Consider the following 26,435-nt stretch of genomic DNA (forward strand, 5'->3'; position numbering starts at 1 on the left):
AGGCCTCTGGTTCCAGAGAGCTCCCGCGCTGCTCCTTCGCTAACAGTACTACGGCATTAGCTCCCAAACCACAGGGCAGGCACCGACACAGGGAGCCCGGGGGCCTGTGGGCTCACACAGCTCTGGAAAGCCCAGCTTCCAAGGGAACACTCTAGTTTCTCTTGACCTCCATTCCAGTAACTTCTGGTTTATCAGAAGAGTTGACACAGTAACTAGTGCATTCAACCTTTATTCCTACCAAACTCACGGCCACAAAAACAGGGATGCAGTACTGGAAACTAAAGAGAGGCGCAGAATTCTGGACTGACTGCTGTGCTTTTGGCAAAAAATAAAATTTTAGGCAAGTAATATGACATTATCAAAATAATCAGTTTCTTCTTATACTCATTTCTCCTCTAAAAAACCTAAACTGGTTGGTTTGGTTAAAACATAAGGAAAACTGTGTCCCATTTCATGTTCAGAGACTAAAGTGAAATAGGGATGTTTTATTTGACTTGCTATATACATGTAATTAAAAACCCATCTCCTAAATTAAATCTAAGGTCTGTGGTCAGTGAAAGAGAATAAAATCTGGTAAATAAATTAAGTGTGCATGCAGAACGGCTGTGATGTCCATATAACTCAAAGCTTCGGCACTGGCAGGGCAGCGGAGCAGAGGCCAGTCCCCAGCACTGGTTGGAAGGCTCGGCGCTCCTCAGCCAGGTGAGCTCCCACCTGATGCGATGAGCCACAGCCTGGACCTGGCAGAATCCCTGGGCCTGAAAGCCTGAAATCCGTAGTATTAACAAGCTCCCAAAGGCAACCTCAGGCTCTGCATCGTTAAAACACTCCAGCCCCTGAAACAGCGTCCTTTCTGAGAAAGCCAAGGGGAATATCCATGGTCTATGATCACAGCAAACCTGGGCATCAAAACCCATAAGAAACTTCTATCTGAATGTTGCACGTTATAGAGTGGGAGAAAGTTACCCCCTTTTTCACTCTCATACTATGGTTTCTGGGGAAGGGACATCAAAGATTTAAATTAACTTCTTGTTTAGTAAACAAAACTTTTCCACCAAAAAAAGAAAAAATGGTAAAGGTAAGCTATAGGCCAACATGGAGCAAATTCACTGCCTTTCTGGAGTCCCCTTCCTAAACGTCTCTAGGCACTCACTGATCCCGAATGCCCCTTCCGGCAAACCACATGTCCAGCGAGTGTCCAGGGTGGATGCTGAACGCCCAGCGACTTGCTGCTCGGCCTCTGTCTCCGTGTCCTGGGCGCAGGGAGCGCGCCGCGGCTTCACGCTCTGGCGCAGGCCGGGGCCCCCAGGCCTTCCAATTCCATGTTAAGTCGGCAGATCACCCACTCCAAGGCCTCGCGACCCTGCCGAGAGAACAGCACTGAGGACCCTCCCAGGGGGATGTGTCCACATCCAAACACGCGAGACGAAGAAGGCCTCTGTCAGGTGCCAGCGCGCTTGTGCTCTAAAACTCCTGCCAGAGGGCACCTCAGGAAACGAGGTGGGGTACCTGCTGAATGTCAGTGTGACAGCAGTGGCGACAGACATTCGTTATGAAACAATAGTATATGATTAAAGTGGAACATTTGAATATTTTCTCAAATTAGAAATCAAGGTTAAATTTCACAAGGCTACTTGCACTCAACTTTTACGATATTTTGTCATACAACATTTGCTTTTGTGCCTATGTAAACAGTGGTACAAATAAACACTGAATCCACTTCCAGACCAAAGCCAAACTTTTTTACACTAAACAAATTTTGCAAATAATCACTATTACTTTGTTACTTAATGACTGACACGCTCAAGAAAAAAACTTACATTTAGTATAATGGAAAGCACAGGAGAATAAAAAACCTAACATAATTATGTGCTTATTTTCACTCCACCTGAAGCCACCAAAAGTCTGAAGTGGCCAAATGACTGCCAGCTGTAACTGTCCTTGCCCTAAAAATGCGATCTTCCTCCCAAACTACACCAGGGACCTCTGCACCCCCGAGTCATTGTAGAGCATTCAGGAGAATCTACCCTTTCTGACACTCTTTCCCTGCTTCAAAAATGTGGTTTCCAAAATCGCAAATGTCCATGTTTCCAGGCCAGCCAGGTGGCGCAGCGGTTAAGTTCACATGTTTCCCTTCAGTGGCCCTGGGTTTGCCAGTTCAGATCCCAGGTGTAGACCTACACACCGCTCATCAAGCCATGCTGTGGCAGGCGTCCCACATATAAAGTAGAGGAAGACGGGCATGGATGTTAGCTCAGGGCCAGTCTTCCTCAGCAAAAAAGAGGGGGATTGGCAGCAGATGTTAGCTCAGGGCTAATCTTCCTCAAAAAAAAACAGTATATGTTTCCCTCTAGAACAGAACTCCCTACATGACAGTTTTTAGACCATTACCTCTACCAGGGTATACAGAGTCACCTTGAATGGAGCAGAGTTACCTACAAGTGGGACAAGAGGTTGTCACTGGAGAAAGTGTTCACACAGCGTCTGTAAGAGATGCACGCCCAGAGGGCGGTCCCCAGCATGCCCCAGCACGCAGGCCGCTCCACCTGCACCCACTGCCTGTGCAGACCCAGCACTTACCTGCAAGGAGCCCTCGAGTCCTTCAGGAATTAAGACTGCAGTGCTATCATACAGCTAATCCGAAAGAGGGGACTTTGCAAGATAATGTAGAAAAAGACACAAAACAATGTACACAGTATGATCCCATCTGTGTTTAATAAAAGAAAGAAAAGAAAAAACCACACACATACTTGCATGTGCAGCAAACATTTCTGGAAGCCTTAAAAGTCGGGAGTCAACTGGCAGAGGCCAGTTAGTCTTCCTCCTGGGGAGGACTTCACTCTTCCCCAGAGACTCCTGTATCTTTTTTTTTTAACCATAAACATGGATTGCTTTTATGTATTTTTTTCAATTAATATTGTTTATAAAAGTGAACAGAACTTTGATTTCGACATGGTGGGGAAAAAGACCTTTTGCCCTTATCTCTGAAATGTCCACAAAACTATAAGGAAAAAAACCAGAAACACAAACTTCAGAAACTACACGGAGGCAGCAGCCTCCCAGCCCACACGTGAAGGTGGAAAGCAGAGGGAGGAGCAGTGATGCAGCGGAGGGCGGTCGGACAGGAGCCGTCAGAGCCTGGGGACTGTCCAGAGAAAGGGCACGCAGAGGAGGGCAGGGGACAGGCTGGAAGGGGTAATTTCACAGCCTGGGCTCTTAGACCCCTAGGTAAACACAGACACACCCCCGCCTCCTCCAAAAGGCTGAGTCTCATTGGGAGAAACTGAACCAATCTAGAGAAAAGGGCTTTGGGGTTCAAGGAAGAAGTCACAGCACACCCGACAGTGAAGCCCAGCCCCAGCAAGCCTCGCGCTCCACCCGGAGCTCTCGCGGGGTTTGGGGCATGTCAGTATGAAGAGACATCTGAGGAAAGCCTGCGATGGGAAGGGACGTGGAGGAGACGCTGACACACAAGAAAGCTTCACTTCGCACTTATTTCTGCAGAGAGAGGAGCTACGACGCTACATCTGTGAAGCAAGAACGAGATGTGATAATGAACAGGAAAGACAGAAATTAAAAATACAGTTTGCCAAAATAAAAATTAGTGGAAGGGTTGGAAGATAAAGTCCAGGAAATCTCCCATAAGGGAGAACAAAGAGGAGAGAAAATATAAGAAAATTACAAGATCAATCCAGGAAGCTCAACATATGACTAAGAGGACTTCCAGAAAAAGAGAAGAGAGAGAATGATGGGGAAATTATCAAAGAAATCACTACCGGAACCAAAGGCACCACCACATTCCCAACGCGATTTTTTTCGATGCCTTGCTGACCTGACCTCAGCTTTATGTATGTATACACGCATGTATTTATTCATATTTTTTTCTTTTTTACTGAGGTGAAATTCACATAAGTTAACCATTCTAAAGTATACAATTCAGTGGTATTCAGTACATTCACACTGTTGTGCAAACACCTCCTCTGTCTAGTTCCAAAACATTTTCATCACCCCCAAAGGAAATCCCATACCCATTAAGCAGATTTCCCCCATTTGCCCCTCCCCCCAGCCCTTGGCAACAACCAAGCTGCTTTCCATTTGTATGGATTTACCCATTATAGATATTGCATATAAACGGAATCATACAGTATGTGGCCTTTGGTGTCTGGCTTCTCTCATTATTCAAACTTAGCATAATGTTTTAGAGATGCATCCACGTTGTAGTATGTATCAGTATTTCATTCCTTTTTATGGCTGAATAATATCCCAGTGTATGGATATACCACATTTGTTTCTCCATTCATCAGTTGAAGGACATTTGAGTTATTTCCACCTTTTGGCTACTGTAAATAGTGCTGCTATGAACATTCGTGTACAAGTATTTGAGTACTTGTTTTCAATACTTTGGGGTATATAACTAGGAGTGGAGTGACTATACCATTTTACATTACCACCAGCACGAACAAAGGTTTCAATTTCTCCGCATCTTTTCCAGTGCTTGTTATTTTCCATATCTTCTTTGGAGAAATGTCTATTCAGATTCTTTGCCCATTTTTAAATTGGGTTCTCTTTTTATTGTTGAGTTGTAAGAGTTCTATATATATTCTGGCTAAGAGACCCTTATCAGATATACAATTTGCAATTTTTCTCCCATTCTCTAGGTTGTCTTTTCACTCTCTTGATAGTGTCCTTTGATGCAAAAAAGCTTTTATTTTGATGAAGTCGAATTTATCTATTTTGTCTCTTGTTGCTCATGCTTTTGTTGTCATATCTAAGAACCCATTGCCAAATCCAAGGTCATGAATATTTACCCCTATGTTTTCTTCTAAGAATTTTATGGGTTTTGCTCTTATATTTAGGTCTTTGATCCATTTTCAGTTAGTTTTTGTATGTAAGTTAATAGTCGAACTTCATTCTCTTATATGTAGATATTCAGTTGTCCCAGCACCATTTGTTGAAGACATTATTCTTTCTCCCATTAAATTCTTTTGGCACCCTTGTTGAATATCAATTGACCATAGATACACAGGTTTATTTCTGGACTCTCAATTCTATTCCATTGGTCTATATGTCTATCTTTATGCCTGTCCCAAATTGTTTTGATTACTATAGCTTTGCAAGAAATTGGGAAATGTGAGCCCTCCAACTTTGTTGTTCTATTTCAATACTGTTTTGGTTATTCAGGGTCCCTTACAATTCCATATGAATTTGAGGATTGGCTTTCCATTTCTGGGGGAAAAAAAAAAAAGCTGTAGGCATTTTGATAGGGATTAGATTGATCCATAGAACATTTTGGATAGTATTGTCATCTTAATACTAAGTCTTTCAATCCATGAACAATGGATGTCTTTCCATTTATTTGTCTTCTTTAATTTCTTTCAATGTTTTGCAATCTTTAGTGTACAAGTCCTTCACCTTCTTGCTTTAACTTATTTCTATGTATTTTATTCTTTTGGATGCAGTTGTAAATTGGGTAGGTTTCTTAATTTTATTTTTAAATTGTTCATGGCTATTGTAAAGAAATACATTGATTTTTTTGTATTGATCTTGTACACTGCAATTTTGCTGAATTCCTTTAGTAGCTTTCTTGTGGATTCTTTGGGATTTTCTACATACTGGATCATATTGTCTGTGAATAGAGATACTTCTATTACTTCTTCCTTTCCAGTTTGGATGCCTAATATTTCTTTTTCTTATCTAATTGCTCTGGCTAGAACTTCCAGTACTGTGTTGAAGAGCAGTGGTGAAAATGAGCATCTTTCTCTTATTCTTTATCTTGGAGTGAAAGATGTCTGTCTGAGCAGGATGTTAGCTGTGAGTTTTTCATAAATGCCCTTTACTATGTGGAGGACGTTCCCTTCTATTCCTATTCCTAGAATATTTCTAGAATTACTATTTCTATTCCTAGAATAGTGTTTTCATCATGAAAGGGTGTTAAGTTTTGTCAAATGCTTTTTCTGCATCGGGGCTGGCCCCGAGGCCGAGTGGTTAAGTTCGCGCGCTCTGCTGCAGGTGGCCCAGTGTTTCGTTGGTTCGAAACCTGGGTGCGGACATGGCACTGCTCATCAGACCACGCTGAGGCAGCATCCCACATGCCGCAACTAGAAGGACCCACAACGAAATATATAACTATGTACCGGGGGGCTTTGGGGAGAAAAAGGAGAAAAATAAAATCTTTAAAAAAAAAAAAAAAAAAAGGGGCTGGCCCCATGGCCGAGTGGTTAAGTTCATGCGCTCCGCTGCAGGTGGCCCGGTGTTTCGTCAGTTCGAATCCTGGGTGCGGACATGGCACTGCTCATCAAGCCACGCTGAGGCAGCGTCCCACATACCACAACTACAAGGACCCACAATGAAGAATATACAACTATGTACTGAGGGGCTTTGGGGAGAAAAAGGAAAAAAATAAATCTTTAAAAAAAAAATGCTTTTTCTGCATCAGTTGAGATGATCATGTGGGGGTTTTCCCCTTAGTTCTATTACTAAGGTATATTACAGTGATTGATTTTTGTATGTTGAACCACCCTTGCATTCCTGGGATAAATCCCACTTGGTCATGCTGTATATCCTTTTAATACACTGTTGGATTCAGCTTGCTAGTATTTTGTTGAGGATTTCTGCATCAGTATTCATAAAAGATATTCGTCTGAAGTGTTATTTTCTGGGAGTGCCTTTGCCTAGCTTTGGTATCAGGGTAATATAGGTCTTACAGAATGAGTTAGGAAGTATTCCCTCCTCTATTTTTGGGAAGAATTTACAAAGGATTGGTGTTAATTCTTCTTTAATATTTAGACCTTTCTTTGTTGGGAGGTCTTAAATTACTGATTCAATCTCTTTACCTGTTATAGGTCTGTTGAGATTTTCTATTTCCTCTTTAGTCAGTTTTGGTAATTTGCGTTTCTAGGAATTTGTCCATCTCACCTAGGTTATCTAATTTGTTGGTATATAATTATTCCTAGTATTCTCTTATATCCTTTTATTTCTATAATGTCTGTAGTAATGCCTCCACTTTTATTTCTGATTTTTTTATTTTGAATCCTTTTTCTTGGTCTTACTAAAAGGTTTTCCAATTTCAATGATCTTTTCAGTGAAACAACTTCTAGCTTCAATAATTCTATTGCTTTTCTATTCTCTATTTTGTCTGCTCTCTAATCTTGATCATCTCTTTCCTTCTGCAAGCTATGGGTTTACTTTGTTCTTTTTTTTTTTCTAGTCCTTAAATCAGGTAAACGATCTGAGATCTTTCTCTTTTTTAAAAATATAATTAATTTTTGAGGAAGATTCGCCCTGAGCTAACATCTGTGGCCAATCCTCCTATTTTTGCTGAGGAAGACTGGCCCTGAGCTAACATCCATACCCATCTTCCTCTACTTTATAAGTGGGACGCCTGCCACAGCATGGCTTGCCAAGCAGTGCCATGTCTGCACCTGGGATCCAAACCAGCGAACCCCAGGCCACTGAAGCAGAATGTGTGAACTTAATAGCTGCACCACCAAGCTGGCCCCCTTTCTTCTTTTTTTAATGAAGGTTTTTGTAACTATGAATTTCCTTCTGAGCACTGCCCTCATTGCATCTCATAAGTTTTTCATATGTTGTGTTTTCATTTTCATTCATCTCAAAATATAACTTCACTTGTAATTTCTTCTTTGACTCACTGGTTATTAGAAGTATGTTTTTTAAATGCCACATATTTGTGAAACTTCCAGTTTTCCTTATGCTATTGATTTCTAATTTCATTTCACTGTAATCACCAATGATACTTTATATGCTTTCAATCTTCTTAAATTTATTGAGACTTGTTTTTTGGCCTAACATATGGTCTATCCTGAAGAATATTCCATGTGCTCTGGATAAAAATGTGTATTCTGCTCTTTCTGGAGGAAGTGTTTTCTATATGTCTGTTAGGTCAAGTTAGTTTACAGTGTTGTTCAAGTCCTCATTTTCTTACTGATCTCTGTCTAGATGTCCTATCCATTATTGAATGTGAATTCTTGAAGTCTCCAACTATTATTATAGAATTGTTATTTTTCCCTTCAGTTCTGCTAATGTTTGCTTCATATATTTTCGGGTTCTGTAGTTTGGTATGTATATGGTTGTAACTTTTATCTTCTTGATGAATGGACCCTCTTGTCAATATATGTCCTTTTTTGTCTCATAATAATTTTTTACTTAAAGTCTATTTTTTTCTGATATAAGTATGCCCACCCCAGCTCTCTTTTGCACGGAATATCTTTTTCCATCCTTTCACATTCAACCTATTTGTGTCTTTGGATCTAAAGTGAGTCTTTTCTAGGCAACATATATAGTAGTATCATGTTTTTTCATCCACTCTGCCAATCTCTGTCCTTTAATTGATGAATTTTACCTATTTACCTTTAAAGTAATTATTGCTAAGGAAGCACTAGCTTCTTACATTTTGCTATTTGTTTTCTATAAATTTTATGACTTTTTGTTCTTGAATTCTTTCCACACTGCCTTCTGTTGTGTTTGACTGATTTTCTTTTTTTCTAGTATACCATTTTGATTTCCCCTTTGTTTCTTTTTCTGTATAATTTTTTAGTTATTTTCTTACTGGTTACCCTAGTGATTATAATTAACATCTTAAGTTAAAAAAATCTAGTTTGAATTGACACGAATTTAGCTTCAATAGTGTATTAGTCAAGGTTCTCCAGAGAAACAGAACCAATAGAATGTCTGTTTGGAAAAAGAGAGAGAGAGAGATTTATTTTAAGGAATTGGCTCACATGATTATGGAGGCTGGGAAGTCCAAAATCTGCAGGGTAGGTCACTTAAGATTCATTAGGCACTCCCCTAGTTGGTTTAAGTATCTGATTAAAATCCAGAGTTCTACAAAAGTTGAGTTTGTCATTTCTTGCTAGCTTATCGACTGTTTCATTGGAGGGGCTGATTCTTGGAATGTCCACCTCTGCCATTTTCCATGATGTCACTATTTATACATTTTTTTAACTTTTAATTTTGAAATTATTATAGATTCACAGGAAGCTACAAAGATAGCACAGGAATGTCCTGTGTACCTTTCACCCACATCCCCTCAGTAACATCTTACATAATTATAGTACAATATCAAAACCAGGAATTTAACACACATAATGCAGCACAGTGAATTTTAAAAGATAACTTCAAACAAGGCTTAGTCATATAAAATTTCAAAACATCAGGGATAGGGCCCCATGGCTGAGTGGTTAAGTTCACATGCTCCACTTCAGTGGCCCAGGGTTTCGCCAGTTCAGATCCTGGGCGCGGACATGGCAACGTTCATCAAGACATACTGAGGCGGCATCCCACATGCCACAACTAGAAGGACCCACAACTAAAAATATACAACTATGTACTGGGGGGGAGCTTTGGGGAGAAAAGGGAAAAATAAAATCTTTAAAAAAAAAAATCAGGGATAAAGAAATCCTAAAAGCTTTCAGAGAGAAAAAAGTCACATACAGAGGATCAAGAATTGGAGTGGAAAACAATGGAGCAATGCCTTCAAAATTCTGAGTGAAAGTATTTTTATCTGGAATTATACATCCAGCCAAGATATAAATGAAGCAGGAGAAGAGAAGAGACATTTTCAGATGTGCCAAGTCTTAGAAGCTACTACATATGTGCTTTCCCATTTTGTGATAGGACAGGGAGAGGAAGCAGGGAATCTAGGAGACAAGGGCTCCAGGAGAGGAGAAGGGCCAAGGAAATGCCCAGGAAAGATGACATAGCTGCTCAGCCAGAGGAGAGCCAGTCCTGGCTTCCAGGAAGGGCGGTGCCAGGGAAACCCGAAAGGGGTGTGCTTCCCAAAAGGTCTGACCTTGGACAATGATGTTACTGCAGAGAATGGGTGAAGAGTGTGGAAGGACTCAGCCAGAGACTCCTAAAAAATAAAAGTAAATGGATGAAAAGAGTAAGAAAATTATTACCTTCAAAGGAAAAAAAAACAGTTATATGAGAAAGAAAATGTAATTACAGTATATTGCTTGGCTGGGCAATAAACAATAGTTATGTATTTTCAAAATTATGGAAACTCCATGTGCTTTTAACCATAAATTACAATATAGCTATACTGGGGAATTGGGGGAAGGGAAGAAGAAGTAAGAGAGAGAAAATACTAATCTACCACAAGAGGAAGTCAGCAGATGACATCAAAAATTGTTGAATGAAGAAATAGCAGAATATGCTTATTTATTTAGAAATCTAGCAGTAAATGCCAGAAATGGCCAAAAGATCTGAGTCCCATGGGAAGGGTGGAAGCGGGCTTTGCAGACCGGATAAGAGGGATTTTTTTTGCCATAAACCTTTTAACTGTATTTTACCTTAAGCTATGTGCATAACATATTCTGTAAATATATAAATGAATTTAATTTCATTTTGGATTAGAAGTACTATTATCAAAGAAAAAGCAAGAGCTAACAAACAGAATACAGTTCTACCCATCCGTTACGGAAGAGGCCTTCGCTCAAGTTTTTATAATTTGAAACATACTGAAAGAGATTTTACATTTTACTTTTGAAAATGGGAAAGTTAAAACTCCCAAGTGGAAGAACCTCAGAGCTAAGAGACGGCTTAAACTCACAAGCACTCGTGCACTGCCTCCTAACACGGCTCTGGGTGAGCGAGCCTTCCTGTGGCCAGGGCTGAAGGGTGAGAAGTAACACGGGCCTTCAGCCCTGGGGGTCACTGGGCCCAGGTGGGCAGGACAAGGGGGCTGTGGCCCGAGGGCGGAACACTGCTCTGGACCGAGCTGACTGTCTCTGAGCGGAGAGCTCACGGTACTCCAACCGCACGCGTCACTGTGGCTGGCAGACGCCCCTACTCTAGTGCGCAGATCTGCACACACTGATGAGGGGAAGAGAAGGATGCACAGAGACAGCACCTGAGGTGACAGATGGTGGCCAGCTATGTGTGAAGAGACTGGCAGTGAAGACTGCTGATTAAGGGGCACGGGACGGAAACGGATCTGAAAAGAGAGAAGCTGTTTAGTAAGATCCCAAGAGTTGGCAGGACAGATGTGGGAGCTGCAGCTGGGGGGAAACAGACCAGGCACAAGAGCAGCACGAGGACACACCGGCACGGGGTGGGGGTGCTGGGCTGCGGGCGGGGCCGGCTCCCCACCTGCTGGCTCAGCGGCCGGGGGACAGGCAGGGCGTTGCAGCCCTTGCCCTACCACCGAGTCTCTCTCTGCAACGGACGAGCACTCCGCCTGCGCCATGGCCGGGCCTCCTGTGCCGTGAGGTCACGACGGAGGAGCCTGGCGGAGGCCGTGAGCGGCAGGCGGAAGATTCCAGCAGATTCCACACCTCTTCCAGACTGGGCCGGTGAACCATATTCAGGACTCACTTCTTTCTTCCTTCCTTCCTTTCATTCATTTTCTTTCTTTCCTTCTCTTTTTTTCTTTCCTCTTTCATTTTTTTGGGGGGCGATGTATCTGATTAAAGATTGAGGCAGTTTAGCTCTGGTTTATGAGGAAACAGAATGTGACAGAGTCCTCAATTCCAAGTGCCACCATCACACACACCACACTGCCCACACACACTGTGCTCCCCAGGCAGGCGGGCTCCCTACATGTGGTCACCTCAGCAGTGCATCCATGGAGGAAGAGAGACCCAGTGGCAGCTCATGACCTTGGGTTCACGGTGAAGGTCTCTGGCAAACCTAAGCTTCAATGACTTAATCAAAGAAGCCTGAACCAGTCGGCTCTCACTGCTGACTGAGGCACCAAGTGCATACACGCATGCTGCAGACAGACGGACCGACCGTGGGAAGCAGGGCCCAGAGCAGCACAGCGTGGAAAGTTAACAGGGTGAGGAATTTCAAGGCAGGAGTACAAGGATTCCCTAAACACAGGACACAGGATACCCTGCCTTTCCTACGCAGCATGAAGGTGACTGCTAACTAAGTGTCAAATCCGTTTCTACTGGTGGCCCAGGAAACCAAGGAATGTTTGTGAAGCTCAAGACGATGCTAGAAATGGCTTTTGCCACTAAAAGCAAACGGCCAGTGGCAGTCGCACGGCTGGCTGGCAGCGAGCAAGGAGGTGAGCCGCGGTCCCCCTCGCTGCCTCGCTGCCGCAAGGGCACAGGGCGTTCTTGATGAGAACGTGTGCAAATATTCAAACCCTACCCAAAATGAAAAAGGCCTCCCGTCAGATCAGCTTTAACACTGTGCGGACCTCCTAGTGAAAGGCTCCTCACGAATGACGCACAGGTTAGAGGACGTGTTCAGGCACCAAGCACTGAGAACAGCTGGCGGAAGCCGAACCGCCTTCATTGGAGACGCGCTGACAAATGTTCGAGTTTCCCTTGACAATAAATCCTGCCATGAAACAGGGAAATGAATTAGGGAGAAGGTGAACCTAGTGATTTTTTTCCACTACTAAGATACTAAGGAGCACAGGGCTGGAGACACAAGCAGCTGCCTCTTGTAAACCCCCTCCCAGCACCGCACACCATGCACACAGGGAGCAGGAGCTAAACGCTCCCCCAGGGTAAAGAGCACTGTAGTTACCGCCGTTTGTCACCAGGCGCAGGCGCGGACCCCGTTAGCTCACAGCGCTTTCAGAATGCTCAATTATCCACTCAATAGCAGCCCACCCCTGGAGCAACACAGAAAGATTTCAACATGGCGTGAGAAACTCTGCCTCTCACCGCAGACGGCAAGCTACAGCCTGTCATTGAACGGGCGGAAGGAAAGCGCTGCTGTTTTCAGGGGGACACAGCAGTAACCGTTCGTGAACTGTCTTTCACTGTATGCAGGCTGTTTCTCAAGCTCAGCAAGCAGGGGGTATGCTTGCTGCCTTAAATTCTCGCACCAGCTTGGGCTACGCCGACACCAGCGCCCTCGTCCTCGCCATCACCGCCTGGGCGCAGGAGGATGGGGAAGCGGCAGCCCCCTCACAGCCTCCTCAATGAGCTGTCCCACCCAAATCCCAGGGTGACCTGCCTCTCCAGCTCCTGTCTCCGCCTCAGGCCGCCAGCTGTCCCAGGCATCTCCCCAACCAACTGGGGTGCTGTCAAATGGTAACTATAGCTGGGGGAGGCAGTGACGATCTATGAGGCCTTCAACTCAGCAATTCCTAAGATAAAGTGAAACAAAAGACTTTTATTTGGCCCCACTGAGTTTCCCCTGAGGAGGCTCTGGCCTGAGTATTCCCTTCCTTTTATAGTTTTTTTTCTCAGCAAACATTTCGAGCACCTACCCTAAGACACACACAGGTGAGTAGGGTTCTGTCCCCCTCCAGGAGGCTCACAGTGTGGACACGATGTGTGCAGCTCTGGGCACTGCGGCTCCCCTACCTGAACCGAGCTGAGCTACCACCAGTGTTTCTCAAATCTGGATTTTTCTAAAACATAGGGCAGACTGGCTCTTCTATTAGTGACTAGACTAAATGCGAGCCCTAAGTGGTTCCCACTGAGCCATGACTTACGCATGGTAGGAATGGACATCCAGCTTAGGCAGCACCCCACTGATCCCAAACGTGAAGAATCACTTCTGACCAAAAGCAAACCAGGAGAGGAAGGAGGAGGGGAGAGCTGAGGGGAAGAGGCGAGCCTGTGAGGTAAGCTCAGGTAAAAAGCAAAGGTCCTGCTCTGGCGAGTGACATTACCTTGAACTTGTATAACAGCTTCCTTCCACACATCCAAGCTCTTTCCATCAACTCTGCTGGAGAAGAAGGCAACCTGGACTCCATGAGCAGTCTCTGCCTCACTAAGGCTGAGCCCTCTACCCAGGAACCCGGGGAGGACAGCCTCCTGGGATCCATCCTTTTTCCTCTCACCTCCACAAAGCTCACTCCCAAATCCTGCCAGAGGGAGATGCAAAGACGGCAGCTGACGCCAGGGAAACTTCATAGATGGGGAGGTTCAGCCAAAGCCACCTAATGACTATTAAGTACGAAACTACTAAAATTCCCGGATATCCTGCCTGACAATGCTAACACATTCTGAAGTGTGCGATTTGTTTTGTTAACTGAGCCCACCCTATTTTGGCTCTCTGAAGTGGCAGCTGCCTCGGCTGGGTTTATGTTCTGTGTTCACCCCACGCTTTCCCCTCAGATCTGGGCCAGCCTTCCCTGCTGAGGCTTTTGAATGTAACCGTGGAACCTGCTGTGGCATTACGAGCTCAGCTGGAGAAGGAGGGCCCCAGCACTCGGGAGGACTTATGGGACTACACATTTCACCCGCTTAAGCTGGCACTTGGCTAGAGCACACACAAGGCCCGGGACTGAGACCTATACCTTCTTTGCATTGGATGATATTGTGTTAGCCATTAAACTTTCCAGATAGCTGCCGAGGCTGAGCCCCTTCACGGTGATGATGGCTTCTTGTTGGAGCACGGTCCTACAGAAGAGCAGAAGGAAAGCGGCTGCAGAGCCCTGAGAGAGGGCAGGCTCCACCCCACCCTAACCTTGGAGCGCAACGTGCCAACACCAGGATGCCGCCACTTACATTTCAGGGTTCTCCGGGTGGGGTGTGTACACCAACCTCTCGTTCACCGACACCAAGTTTGTGAGCGTGATCTTAAAAAAAGAAACAATGGCTTGAGGTTCTATTTCTCTTGCATTTCTTCCCAGACCATCTGCCCATATTCTTCCATCCCCAAATCAGCACTTACTGGAGCCCGAACAAAAGAAACATTTAGGCCCCGGAGGCACCACCACGTTAGGTCCCAAGGAAACTGTTGCGGCTACTCCTGGAGACTGTCACTGCCTTCTCTCCACACCTTGCCCAAACCTGAGCCAGGCCTGGCCTTCAAGGTACTTTCAAACTGCCAAACCATAAGCAGTTGTAGAAAAGGACAAAATATTCCTGGGTTAGCATCCAGGTAAATCAGCAAGAAGCTTCTTGTCCACTGGTGGCAGACGCTGGCCTTGGGACACACTGTCCGGGGCAGAACTCTCAGTCTATACAGACGGTGCGAGCAAGGCTGTGTCGATCCTGTCTCCTCCAGGGCTGCTTCCTGTCAACCAACTCACCTCTCATGAACATTTTTAATATTTTTCATTAAAACTTATTTAAAAACTGGAGCTCTAGAACAGCACTGTTGCACAGAATTTTCTGTGATAATAGAAATGCCCTATATCTGTGCCATCTATTGTGGAAGCTATTAAACGTGTGCGGCTGGTGAACACCTGAAACGTGGCTCATGTGACTGAGGAACTGGATCTTTTACTTTATTTAATCCTAATTCATTTAAACTGAAATAGCCACATGTGGCTGCTACAAAGGACAACAGAGCTCTAGGACTTTATCACTGTTTAACCCAATTTACCCTCTTAGCAAAGAGCCAATTCCAATACAGACCACATTTTTAAAGAGTCTAAGTAGTCAAAAGCAATATAACCGTCCAGCAATGATAAACTTAACGCACTTATGTTTCCTCGTGTGATAATCTCTCACCGACATCCTCCCCCCGCCTCACTGTTACAGCAAAGTGCTTGGCCAAGAAATCCTTTCCCCCTCTCGAGCACACAGTGATGAAAAGAGCCTCATTAGTTACAGTTATTACAAACACAGGGAAATATTTAACAACATTAACAACTAAATTCTGATTAGCTATTACCATTTTGTGTGCAATATTTTTATGCCAGGCACGCTATTTTATAAACCTTATTTCCCTCCATTAATCCTCATAATACTACTATAAGGTTTGTTCTTCATTTTTTTAGACAAGGAACGTGAGACTCAGAAAAGGTTAACAACTGACATACGCGAAGTCACCGGCCACTCAGTGGTAACCGCAGGATGCAGGCACTGTCTGTCCCCCTCCAAACCCCAGCCCTTCCCTCTAGACCTCACTGTAGCAGGAACCATCCCTCTTTACTGACAACTAAGTGGACGAAGGACAAAGTGGAATTTTCCAAGGAAAGGAGAGAGAACAGAATACATCAACTGTCAGGAATGGCCAGTGGGGCGACACCCAGCAGGCTCCCTGTCCCTTTATGCAGAAGCGCAGCCTGGGACGAGGGACGGGGGCCGTTGGCAAAGGTCCCAGATGGTATACCAAGGACTGCAGAGATTCAGAACCCAATCTTCCAGCACACACTGACACAATCCGCAGAGACTTTATCAAATCATGGTCCTAACCCATGTGTTTCCCCCCTACATTCTTTGAGTTTGCATTAGGCCAATGTAGATTGTTTTAATTGAGAGAAATGAGAGAAGAGTGAAGGAGGAAAGTCACTTTTAAAATTATTCCTAAAAACCATCTTGGCTGTTGGAAGCCAGGAGCGCCGTTATCGTGGGGGAGGGGTACTGGAAAGGAGCACAGGGGGAGCTCCTGGGGGCTGCTTGCACTCTGTCTCCTGAGCTGCCTGCTGGTTAGGAGGTGTGTTCACTTCGTGACAAATCATCATTATGTGCATTTTTCTATAAATTTATTACACTGGAATAGAAAGAGAAATAAAATACTGCTAAATAAATTCAGCCTTTCTAGTAAAAATAAAAGATCACTTAGACCAAAGGTGGGCTGGAAATAAAATTAAATGAAGACATTACGCACCATCACCAAGAAATACCAAGGACCTGTCTCATCTTAGGCCATTGCTTACATTGGTGGAACAAAGCTCCATTTTCTTTTCCACTGGATCCACAACAGAATGTTCTTTGATGTATGTCAAAGTCCTACTGGTTCCCAAAATCTGAAAAACAAAGTAAAACTAGCATAGTGACGTGTTAAAATTTTCATTTTGTATTATCGAACACAAAATGCCATTTCATTTACTAATTAATCCACTTATCTAGTCAACAACTGATGCAACTGGGGATGCAGCAATGTACAGCCCTGTCCAGCTCCTCCAGGGCGCTCCTGTTCTAGCATGTGGGACAGACAGTAAACAAACAAATGAATGCACAGAGAGCCGAGTGTATGACCGTAATAAATGCTTCGACAAAAACCAAAACAGGGTGCGGGGCAGTTCAAGGAAGGCCACTGTGCTGGGAGGCAGAGCCAGGGAGGGGCGCCATGCAGAGTTTTGGGGTTAGGTCAACTGAGGCATGTGCCCCTGGGCCAGGGAGAGGCCAGCACCGTGGGAGAGGGAGCAGGTGAGACACTGCCAGGGCAGGCCCACCGGGGCGCTGCAGCCACGTCAGGGCCTCGACTCTGTGTTGAGGGGAATTCAGAGGTGCGTCTGGGCAGCAAAAAGTCATGCTCAGATTTTTCAATGACCTCCTGCCTGCTCTGTGGAAGAGACTTGTCATGGGCCAATGTCTCCCCAAAATTCCTATGTTGAAGCCCAACCCCAACACCTCAGAGTGTGACTGTGTGGAGACAGGGCCTTTCAGGAGGAAATTAAGTTAAAATGGGATTACCAGGGTGGGCCCTAACCCAACCTGCCTGGTGTCCTTATAAGAAGGAGAGATTAGGACACAGAGAGAGACACCAGGCACACGCAAGCATGGAGGGATGACGATGTGAAGAGGGTGGCCGTTTGGGGGCCAAGGAGAGGCTGGAACAGACGCTTCCCTCATGGCCCTCAGAGGAAACCACCCCTGCCAACGCCTTCATCTCAGACTTCCAGCCTCTCAAACTGTGAGGAAATAAGCGTCTGTTGTTTGAGGCTCCCAGTCTGTGGTATCTTGTTACGGCAGGCTGGGCACACGGATGCCAGACTGTGGAGTGATGCAGGAGAGAGGACTCTGTGGTGGCCAGGGTGAGTGCTGAGCCGGGGGAGCGGTGCTACACATCAGATGGGTCAGGATGCATTTTGAAGCCACAGAAATGGATAATTAAATGAAGTTTACAGATAAACCATCTCTTGGGCTTCCCAGAGTTCCCAAGTGTGTACTCTAAGGGAAGGTTATCATTTCTTGCAAATGGGTGCCAGCCAGGTTGAAGCAGGGGTACCAGGGCAATGAGGGGTACCAGCAGGGGCTATGAGGGTATAGTGGGGGCCATGCGGGTACCATCAGGAGAGATGAGGGTACCATGAGGGGTGATGCGGGCGTAGCCGGGGCCATGCGGGCACCAGCAGGGGCAAGCACTTGTGGGCTCACCGCTTTCACAAGGCTGGGCAGCCCCCACTCCGTACTGAGCAGGCGGTGACTGTGAAGCCGGCCGCGGCCATCCACACTGCGCTCCAGCACATCGACTCCCACGACGCCAGGGTTCATCGGATTCGGGTACTTCCTCATAGCAGCCTTGATGACTGTGTCCCATGGGTGGCTGGTGGGAAAAATACAATCAGCCAGCATAAACAGGCGATGCCTACGATTTGTAAAGTGTGCCAGAGTAGTACGGGGGAGCCAGTGATGCTGTGTCCCACAGAGTGAAATGAAAATCAATGTTAATCCTGTTACTGAAAGGTTTTTCTTTTGGTTTTAATTAAAGGTATATTCAAACAAAATCTATCTGAGGAGTCCGAGGCAATCATAAGGCTGTGCCGGCAGGCCTGACAGAGGGGTTTGGGGCCCAGACACATCTGCTTTCCTAGCCCAGGCACCTGCGCTCAGAGGCCTCCTCCACCGCCTCGGACCTCGGCTGAGGCACTTTCCACCCTGGTTATACAGGGCGGTCTTCTCAATGAAATAATCTGTGAGCTTCGCAAGTCAACTTTCTAAAAGTTGTTCCCATAAAAATCATTAGTTTAAGCAGAGTAGGTACACTTTCTAAAATTACTTAAAACTATCTAAAAGTTGAGAAATATTTGTATTAAGCATATCAAACAATGTTTCTTTTATATAGAAACCTCCCATCTTTTTAGCTGATGATTTAAATTAAATACAACCTCCTTAAAATACTCACATAAGAAATAATTCGACACACAAGTTAATATAGACGTCAACAATGGAGGAAAAGGGTAAACGCAATAATATTTTTTAAATAACAAGATTTAAGTACTGCAAGTCAGTATCACACTCTTCTTGCTTAAAGAAAATAGCCTGGCACTCATTCGATTGGCAAAAACTGAAAAGTCGGGCAGTATTAAGCGCTGCAGAGGACGTGGGAAAACAGGAAGACATGAACTGGTGGTGACACAGAAACCGGCACAGCGCCTGAGAGAGCAGTTTACCTAGAGAATCGACAAGGCGCGACCAGCGGGTCAGTCAGGGTTGTCGGCTGCCTGGGTTAGGCAGACAAGGAACTCACTGAAGTTTATCCTCAGGAGGAGTGGCCCCCCCCACAGCTCACAGTGACCACAGCGTGAGCCCGTCCCCAGGGCGGGAGGCCTCTGTGAGCACCGCAGGGCAGGAGGCCAGGAGCACAGCGCCGGGACGTGAGGATTCATTCCGGTTCCCACACTGGAGATCGGAAAGGAATAACGAAGGCAGCTCTCCCGAAGGCGAAGATGTCAGAACGACGAAATGAGATGAAATTACATGCTGCCTGGGATTTGCCTAAAATAATCTATGGGAAGGAGCAGCGGGTGGGGACACATGAAGCCAGACTGCAAGAGGGCCACTGTCAACCTGGGAGATGGCGCTGGGTGCTCATTATTCTAGTCTCTCTACTTTTACATATTTTAAAAATGTACATAATAAGTTTTAAAAAAAAAAAAAAAGCATGCAAGGAGGCAGCCACAGACAAGGCAAAGTGCTCCCGCACCTCAAAGCAGCTCCAGGCCCAGCGCAGCGCTTCTCAAGGTGTGGTCCGCACACGCGGGGGCTCCCGGCCCTTTTAGGAGGGCTGCGAGGCCAAAACTGCTGCAGGCCGCCAGAAGACAGATGCGCCGTTTTCACCGTGTTGACATTCACACTGATGCTGCAAAAGCCGCGGAGGGGAAACTTCTAGCCTCGCCCCACCCGTGGTCACCGTTCCCACTGTACGCTCAAAACCGTGCCTGTGTCTCTTAAAACTATCGTTACTGCAACTGTCAAACTACACCTAGATCCCGAGGGCTCTTCTGTTACTATTCGCAGCGAGGGACCGGGAAGAAGGTGGGAAGCGCTTCTGCGGGGCCTGGAGGTCCCTGGCGCTCGGGGAGGCGCTGGGCAGCGGTTGGGGCAGTGAGGCCACCCAGCGGGTTCTTTCCCCGCCCGTCTCCACTACTTGAAACAACAGCTGATGGACAAACTTTGGTTACTCAGACTTGGGTATTTGGCAGACATTTTCTCAAAACTTCATGAAGTGAGCCTATCACTTCAAGGAAAACAACTGATAGTATCGGCTGCCAAAGATAAAATTTGAGCTTTTAAGGGAAAATCAGAATTTTAAAAAGCTTGGATCTGCTACCATAAGCCTGATGAGTGCCCCATACTGGAACCTGGTGACCCCACATATTCCAAATGACCACTGCAAGATGTCACAAAACCAGACACGGCTAAAACACTCATTGCAAGCACACGACAGGCCAAGGGCTGCGGCACTACAGGCTTCAGATTTTACATGGCAACTAGTTTGAGGAACTATCACTTGTTTTGTTGTAATAGTAGCAGAGAATTGCCACAATTATTTTAAAAGCGTACTAAAATACTTCTGCCTTTTCCACCTGCGTTTTCTTCACATACTGTGTGAGGCTGGCTCTTACTCAGGTACTTCAACCAAAACAACAGAGTGCAAGCCCTGCATGCAGAAGCAGACAGGAGCATCAGACTGGCTTCTGTTAGGCCAGACACTGTAGAACTCAGGAAAAAAAATACAACAGTGCCATTCTTCTTACTAATTCCGGGGGCTTGGGAAAATATAGATTTTCTTAATAAATTTTAATGTAATGGGTTTATTATTAACTTTAATGGATATTTTAACATTTATCAGTTTTAATTTCTCATATAGTAAATACTGGGGTCCACAATATTTTCTAAGAGTGTAAAGAGGTCCTGAGGCTGAAGAGTTTGAGAACTGCTGACCTAAGTGGGGCTTTGATTAAGTGGACCAGAAATATATACAGGGGTAGTCACTGTGGTGTGATTTGTAATGAAGGGGGAAACAATGTTCCTTTAATAAAAGAAAAGGTAAATTGTGACATATTCATTCAATGGAATGTTATATAGCTGTGATATATATGCATACGTATGTGTACACATATATACATGTGTATCTATACATACATACATATATATATACGCAGATCTCAAAAACACTGTTGAGAAGAGAGGGAAACTTTCAAAAGATCTGTACAAGATAATGCCATTGATTTCTATTTTAAAACAGCAAACACTACATATTGTTTATGGATAAACACGTACATCAACGCTGTCAAACAGACCTTTGGAACATACATCTTCAGAAGGATCCCCACCAAATTCATGATCCTGTCAGCCTATGGGGAGGGAGCAGGAGGGGAACAGCACTGGGGAGGAGAGAACAGGCATTTCAACTCTTAACTGTACTGTTCAATTTTTCCTATTTTAAAAACAGGTGTGTGTTTGGGGGAGAGGGGCAGCTCTTTTCCCTGCCCCAGCCAGATAGCAAGCCTGCAAACCCTACTTCCCTGAGAGGGACATCGCCCACTAGAGACCTTTCCTGGGAGCTGCTGGAATCCAAGGAGTGTGGCCTCGACTCCCTGCCAGAAATCGACCTTCCTGGCTCTGTTACGGAAGATTTTGTAATAGGTCTGAAACCTCAGTCAATGCTGTGAGGAGGAAACCTATAAACCTGCTCATTTTTAAACACCCTTTTCAGTATTTTTGTATTTGAGTCCTCTATTTTTCGCTACTATTTCAACTATTTTAAACCCTGTCTAGGTAACGCACACTAATTCAGATGGCCCTCCCAAAGGGCTCTCCACTTCTGTAGGAGTGTTTACACTGCTCTCCGCTATGCCTGGTCTCCAGTCCCTGGGGTTTCTTTGGGATGTGGGCACAGGAAGAAAACTTGTGAAGACCAAAAGTTTTTGTGCCTAATTACTTCTTCCCTTTCGAGAGTAAATTTATTAATTTCCAATCAAATATTCACCTGACAATAGAACAAACATAAAAAGAAAACAAGGACTGTATAGAAAGAAAAAGAAAGGTCTAGAACCCTCAAAGGAAAAGAACAAAACAAAACAGGGATTTCAATGGACTAAGCAAAGGGAAAACTCCACAATAAGCCCAGCCAGAAAGCCAGCTTTCGATTCTGTCCTGTCCTACGGATGCTGGGCCAGCACACAGTATTACGTCCTTCTCAGCCCGCCAGCCACAGGGGCTACTGCGCATCAGCCTCAGCCAGCTGCAGTCCACATCTGTCAATTTGCATTACCACCCTTTGCTTTTAAGTTCAGAAATCAATGACAGGATCAGCGCCTAGTCCACAGCAGCCTGGGGGTGGACTGAACTCCTTTGACAGGTAGTGCCCTCATTCTGGAAGAGCATCTGGGCTCCAGGAGATTCCTCAGCCCCTCACTGAGCACCTGCCATGTGCCAGGAATACAAAGTGAGTGAGGGAAGGAATGAAGTATGGACACAGGCTATCACGTGGGTGAACCTCAAAAAAAGTATGCTAAGTGAAAGAAGCCAAGCACAGAAGACTACACATTGTATGATTACATTTATATGAAATGTCCAGAAAAGGCAAATCTACAGAAACAAAAAAAGACTAGCACTTGCCTGGGACTGGGGATGGGAGTGGAGAGTGGCTGCAAATGGGCATGACACAGTGACACTGTGAATTCACTCCCGCTTGTCAACCATCATTTCACGAACTTCCAGGGCAGTGCTTCTCAACAGTTCCACGAGGAAAATGAGCCTGGGCGTCTACTATATGCAATGACTTAACTTCTCCCCTCTGTATCTAGACAGTGCCAGTCACATCCCATCCTTGGGAGAACTGGGAAGAACCTGGAGTCACTCTGTCTGGGGCTTTCACTGGGTCTCTCAAAGAGACCCAGCTGAGAAAGGCTGCAGGCTGCACAAAAATCAACACTAACATTGGATCCCATGGAGTCTAAAGATTTCATTCAAAACAATTTCAGAGGTTTTCAATCACTTGACAAATTTTTATTATAATTTTACATTAAAAGGCCAAACAATAATTCCATTTTAAGGCACTATTTTTGTTTTTTTACCAAAAACGAAATGCTTCTCTAAGTGAGGTCAGGGAATCTAAAAATCTTTGTTCCTTTAAAAAATATTAAAGAATGATTTCAGTGTCACAGAGTAGTGACTTAAAATGAAGATATCACTTATGTCACGAGGGTACTTTTAAAGAGTTCGCTGTTTTCCACGCTAGCTTGAAGGCAGTCCATGCCCACAATGCACTCAGGGCGAAGGCCCCCCCAAATGCCTTCTCCACATTTGGCTTCCTCCTGAGCTCATGGGCCGCTGTGGACCCTTCATTCATAAAGCATGCTTAACGTCTGCGATCGGCTGCCCTGCATAATTTCAGCAAAAGACCTGGCCAGCTCTTTAGGCCTCCGCTCTCCCTAGGACCCCGCGCCCCCCGACCCAATTGAGAGCAGTGTGTAGGCGAGACCAGGCCTGCTCCTAGGTGGGCTGAGGCGTGTGCAGTCACCCTGCTGGGTTCCCTCCCCGCCGCGTCCACTCGGCCTCCATGCACTCCAGGGGCGCCCGCCAACGGCCCCACACGAGCCGCTGTGATCCATCCCGAGGCTCGGCCCTCCGCCGGCCCCAAGACAAAAGGCCGTCCCCGCCTCGCCCCCCGCCCCCGCGGCGGCGCCGCCGCCAGGCAGCAATGCACGGCTCCGCGCTCTCCACCTAACGACGCCTTGGAAGGACAGAGGGCCTGCCCCTCTTTTTAGGATGCCGAGGCCGCGATCTAGGCTCGGCCAACGCCGGGTTGGGCGGGCTCTGTGAGTGTCGGCTCTGCGGTCTGGCTTTTCCCAGGCGGCCCCCCCAGCGGCTCGGGGACAGGAGCCGGCGCGGGTCCGGACCCCACAGCAGCCCGCAGCCCGGCCTCACCCGAACACGTGCTCCGAGCTCCAGATCTTCATCGCCGCCAGCCGCCCGCCGCAGGGCGCGGGCTCCGCGCTCCCGGCTCCGCGCTCCGGGCTGCTCCACTCCCCGGGCTCGGCTCCCCGTGCGGCGGGGGCGGGGCGCTCGCAGGCACCGCCCGCCTTCCCGTCACGTGACCCGGCTGCCTGCGGCGACTAAAAATAGGGATGCGGGACAGTGTGGGAGGTCCGGAGGTCTGTGCTGGGACGCGCGCGCCTGCTGCAAATGCGTGGGGTGGGGGGCAGCGCTGAGTCTTATCGTTGGGGTTGTCCAAGTTCTCCCAAAGCCGGTTCCAACCAGGCCGGTTTCTACTGTTAGGAAGTAGAAAGGAAGAAATCTGCCAGCCCAACAAAATTCTCCACAGGAACAAAAGAGAAAGAAAACAGTTGTAGTGTTAAATAAGCATTAAAGCAGAATGTGGTGTGTGTCACAGGCAGTCCGCTTAAGAGACTGCAAAGACAGCAGATCTCACCCTTTTCTTTAGCCAGGCAGGTGCAACCCCTTACGTCCATGTTCTGGAGGGAGAGGACCCGACAGCACCATTTGTCGCACAGAGTCCATCCTAAATTCAGCTGGTAATTGGAGTGGTCATTTGTATTTGCTTATTGTCCTTATCCAAAAGAGAAATAAATTTCTTATGTCTTGACTGCTGGAGGTCGTCTGCAACTTGAAGCCAGGTGCTCCGTGGAACTTAGCCTCCTGCCCTCCCACAGAGACGGAGCGATAGGAAGGCTGCCTTCGTTGATGCTAACATTTCAAAGAGGTGGCTCCCAGGTCCTTGAGAAAAAAACATTCCCGGGTTGTAAAAACTGGCAAAAGCCCTATTTAGCTTTTAAAAATATTTGCATACATCTCAAAAAGACAGTTTTCTAGAGTAAATGGCCTAAGGAAAAGGAGAGTCTCTTTCCCTTTTGCACCAGGGAAAAATCATTTTTTTTTCTTTTTAGATTTGTTTACCTTGCACTCAAAAACGAAGTTCAAGTGCAAAGAAGCCAGATGCTCATTGTGAGGGAGGGTGGCCTTCTGCAGAATAAGATGGGGCCAAGGCAGGGACCTCACCCAGCTCCCCACAGAATACCAGCACTCAGTGCTGCACCTGGCACTGAGGGGGCGGCAGGAGCCTATTTGTGCCATGAGTCAGTGAAGTGGAAAGAGCCACAGAACCAGCCAGGAGACCTGGGTTAGGATCCTGGCTCCACCTGTACTGCCATGGACCCTTTCTACCTGTGGTGGGGACTTCACAGTAGGCTTCCAGAGTTGGCACTATTATCCCTGTTTTATAAATGAGCAAACTGGAATGCAAGGAGGTGTCAAAGCTCTCTCCCCGGGTCCTACTCTGAGGGACAGAGCTGAGATGAGAACCCAGGTTTGCAAGCTTCCCCGTCACAACCGAGCTACAGCAGCTCGCAGTTAGAACCGGCCAGCAGTGCACACTTCCCATGCACTGGGCACTGAGCGAGATACTATTGCTTTGGTTTTTAAAAAGCCTCATCATTCACAATCAGCATTTTCAACAAACACGTATTGCGCATGAGACTGAAGAAATTGGGCCAAATGGTGAGAGTTAGAAGACTATGTAGGTGAGACAGTTCGTGTAACGCGCTCCAGGTCTGACAGGTACCAGCTGCTGAGGTTGATCTTCTCACCACGTGGGAAAACTAAGACCCTAACTTCTAGCGCCTTGGTACAGAGACAGCTATTCAGTGGTGGAGCTGGGGGCCGGAGAACCAGAGTGAAATGAGGACCATCTTCTGTCCCTGGAGGCTTATAGCAGTCTTACCACTACCTGCACCTGCCTGGCCTTCACATCCACTTTACGCACAGCTGTTGGCTCTCAGTCGACCTAGCTCAGGTGTCATCACTCCAAGCAGCTCCCCATTTGTGATTGCATCACAACCTACGCACACCTCTGTCCGAAACTCACCACCACGTGCTGTGATCACCTGCTCTTTTCTCTGCCTCTCCCATCAGGCTAAAAACCTTTTGTGTATGTGTGTGTGTGAGGAAGATTGTTGCTGAGCTAACATCCGTTGTCAATCTTCCTCTTTTGGCTTAAGGAAAACCGTCGCAGAGCTAACATCTGTGCCAATCTTCCTCTATTTTATGTGGGATTCTGCCACAGCGGTGCTTGGCAAGCGGTGCTAGGTCCACACCAGGGTCGGGGAGGGGGGATCCCGGCCTGTGAACCTGGGCTGCCCAAGCGGAATGTGCGAACTTAGTGACTATAGCACCGGGCTGGGCGCAGGCTAAAAACCTTTTTCAGGACCTGTGTTATCATTATTCTTGGTATTTCAGAGTCAGAATCATAGTAGGTACACAATATCGCAATAGTTATTGAGTAAATGAATGAAAGCTACATCCCTGCTTGAAGTCCTACACTGATGTCTCCATTTTCGGTCAAAAATCCACCCTCTGGCAGCCTCACTTCCAGCGGTTCCTCCCTCTGTTACACCACCTCTGGTCTAGGAGCAGCAGCAGCTGCATCGCCTGGGAGCTTGTTAGAAATGGAGACCTTTGGCCACCTCAGCCGCACCCGCAGCATGTCTGGGGTTGGAGGGCACGCATTATGGTTTAACAAGCTCTCCCAGGGACTGCTGCTAACAGAGACCCACTGTGCTAGATTCACCAACCACC

General features: G+C 46.3%; 1 protein-coding gene across 21 annotated transcripts; it reads right to left on the reverse strand.

The window, feature by feature from the left end:
- Positions 1-213: 213 nt before the first annotated feature.
- PRELID3A (PRELI domain containing 3A) lies at positions 214-23,922 on the reverse strand. 21 transcript variants are annotated; one of them, XR_011441250.1, is made up of 11 exons: positions 23,769-23,922; positions 17,988-18,156; positions 16,544-16,633; positions 14,442-14,512; positions 14,231-14,333; positions 13,601-13,795; positions 12,502-12,589; positions 12,118-12,309; positions 11,110-11,422; positions 10,871-10,954; positions 9,103-9,871 (listed from the first exon to the last, which is right to left on the reverse strand). XR_011441250.1 is itself a non-coding variant. In XM_005612747.4 (8 exons), exons 1-7 carry the CDS (start codon positions 23,798-23,800, stop codon positions 12,536-12,538), a joined length of 714 nt encoding a protein of 237 aa, XP_005612804.2. In that variant the 5' UTR covers positions 23,801-23,922; the 3' UTR covers positions 8,688-11,422; positions 12,502-12,535.
- Between the last annotated feature and the right edge of the window lie 2,513 nt (positions 23,923-26,435).

This window comes from Equus caballus, chromosome 8 (assembly GCF_041296265.1).
Source record: "Equus caballus isolate H_3958 breed thoroughbred chromosome 8, TB-T2T, whole genome shotgun sequence".
In the NCBI taxonomy this organism is placed as follows: Eukaryota; Metazoa; Chordata; class Mammalia; order Perissodactyla; family Equidae; genus Equus; species Equus caballus.

Excerpts from the sequence above, each read along its gene's own strand:
- PRELID3A (XM_014727748.3), bottom strand. The coding sequence starts at position 23,800 with ATGAAGATCTGGAGCTCGGAGCACGTGTTCGG. Across the intron at positions 18,157-23,768 it reads AGCTCGGAGCACGTGTTCGG|CCACCCATGGGACACAGTCA; the intron begins GTGAGGCCGGGC and ends TTTTCCCACCAG. Across the intron at positions 1,364-13,600 it reads AGCTGTTATACAAGTTCAAG|GGTCGCGAGGCCTTGGAGTG; the intron begins GTAATGTCACTC and ends TTCTCTCGGCAG.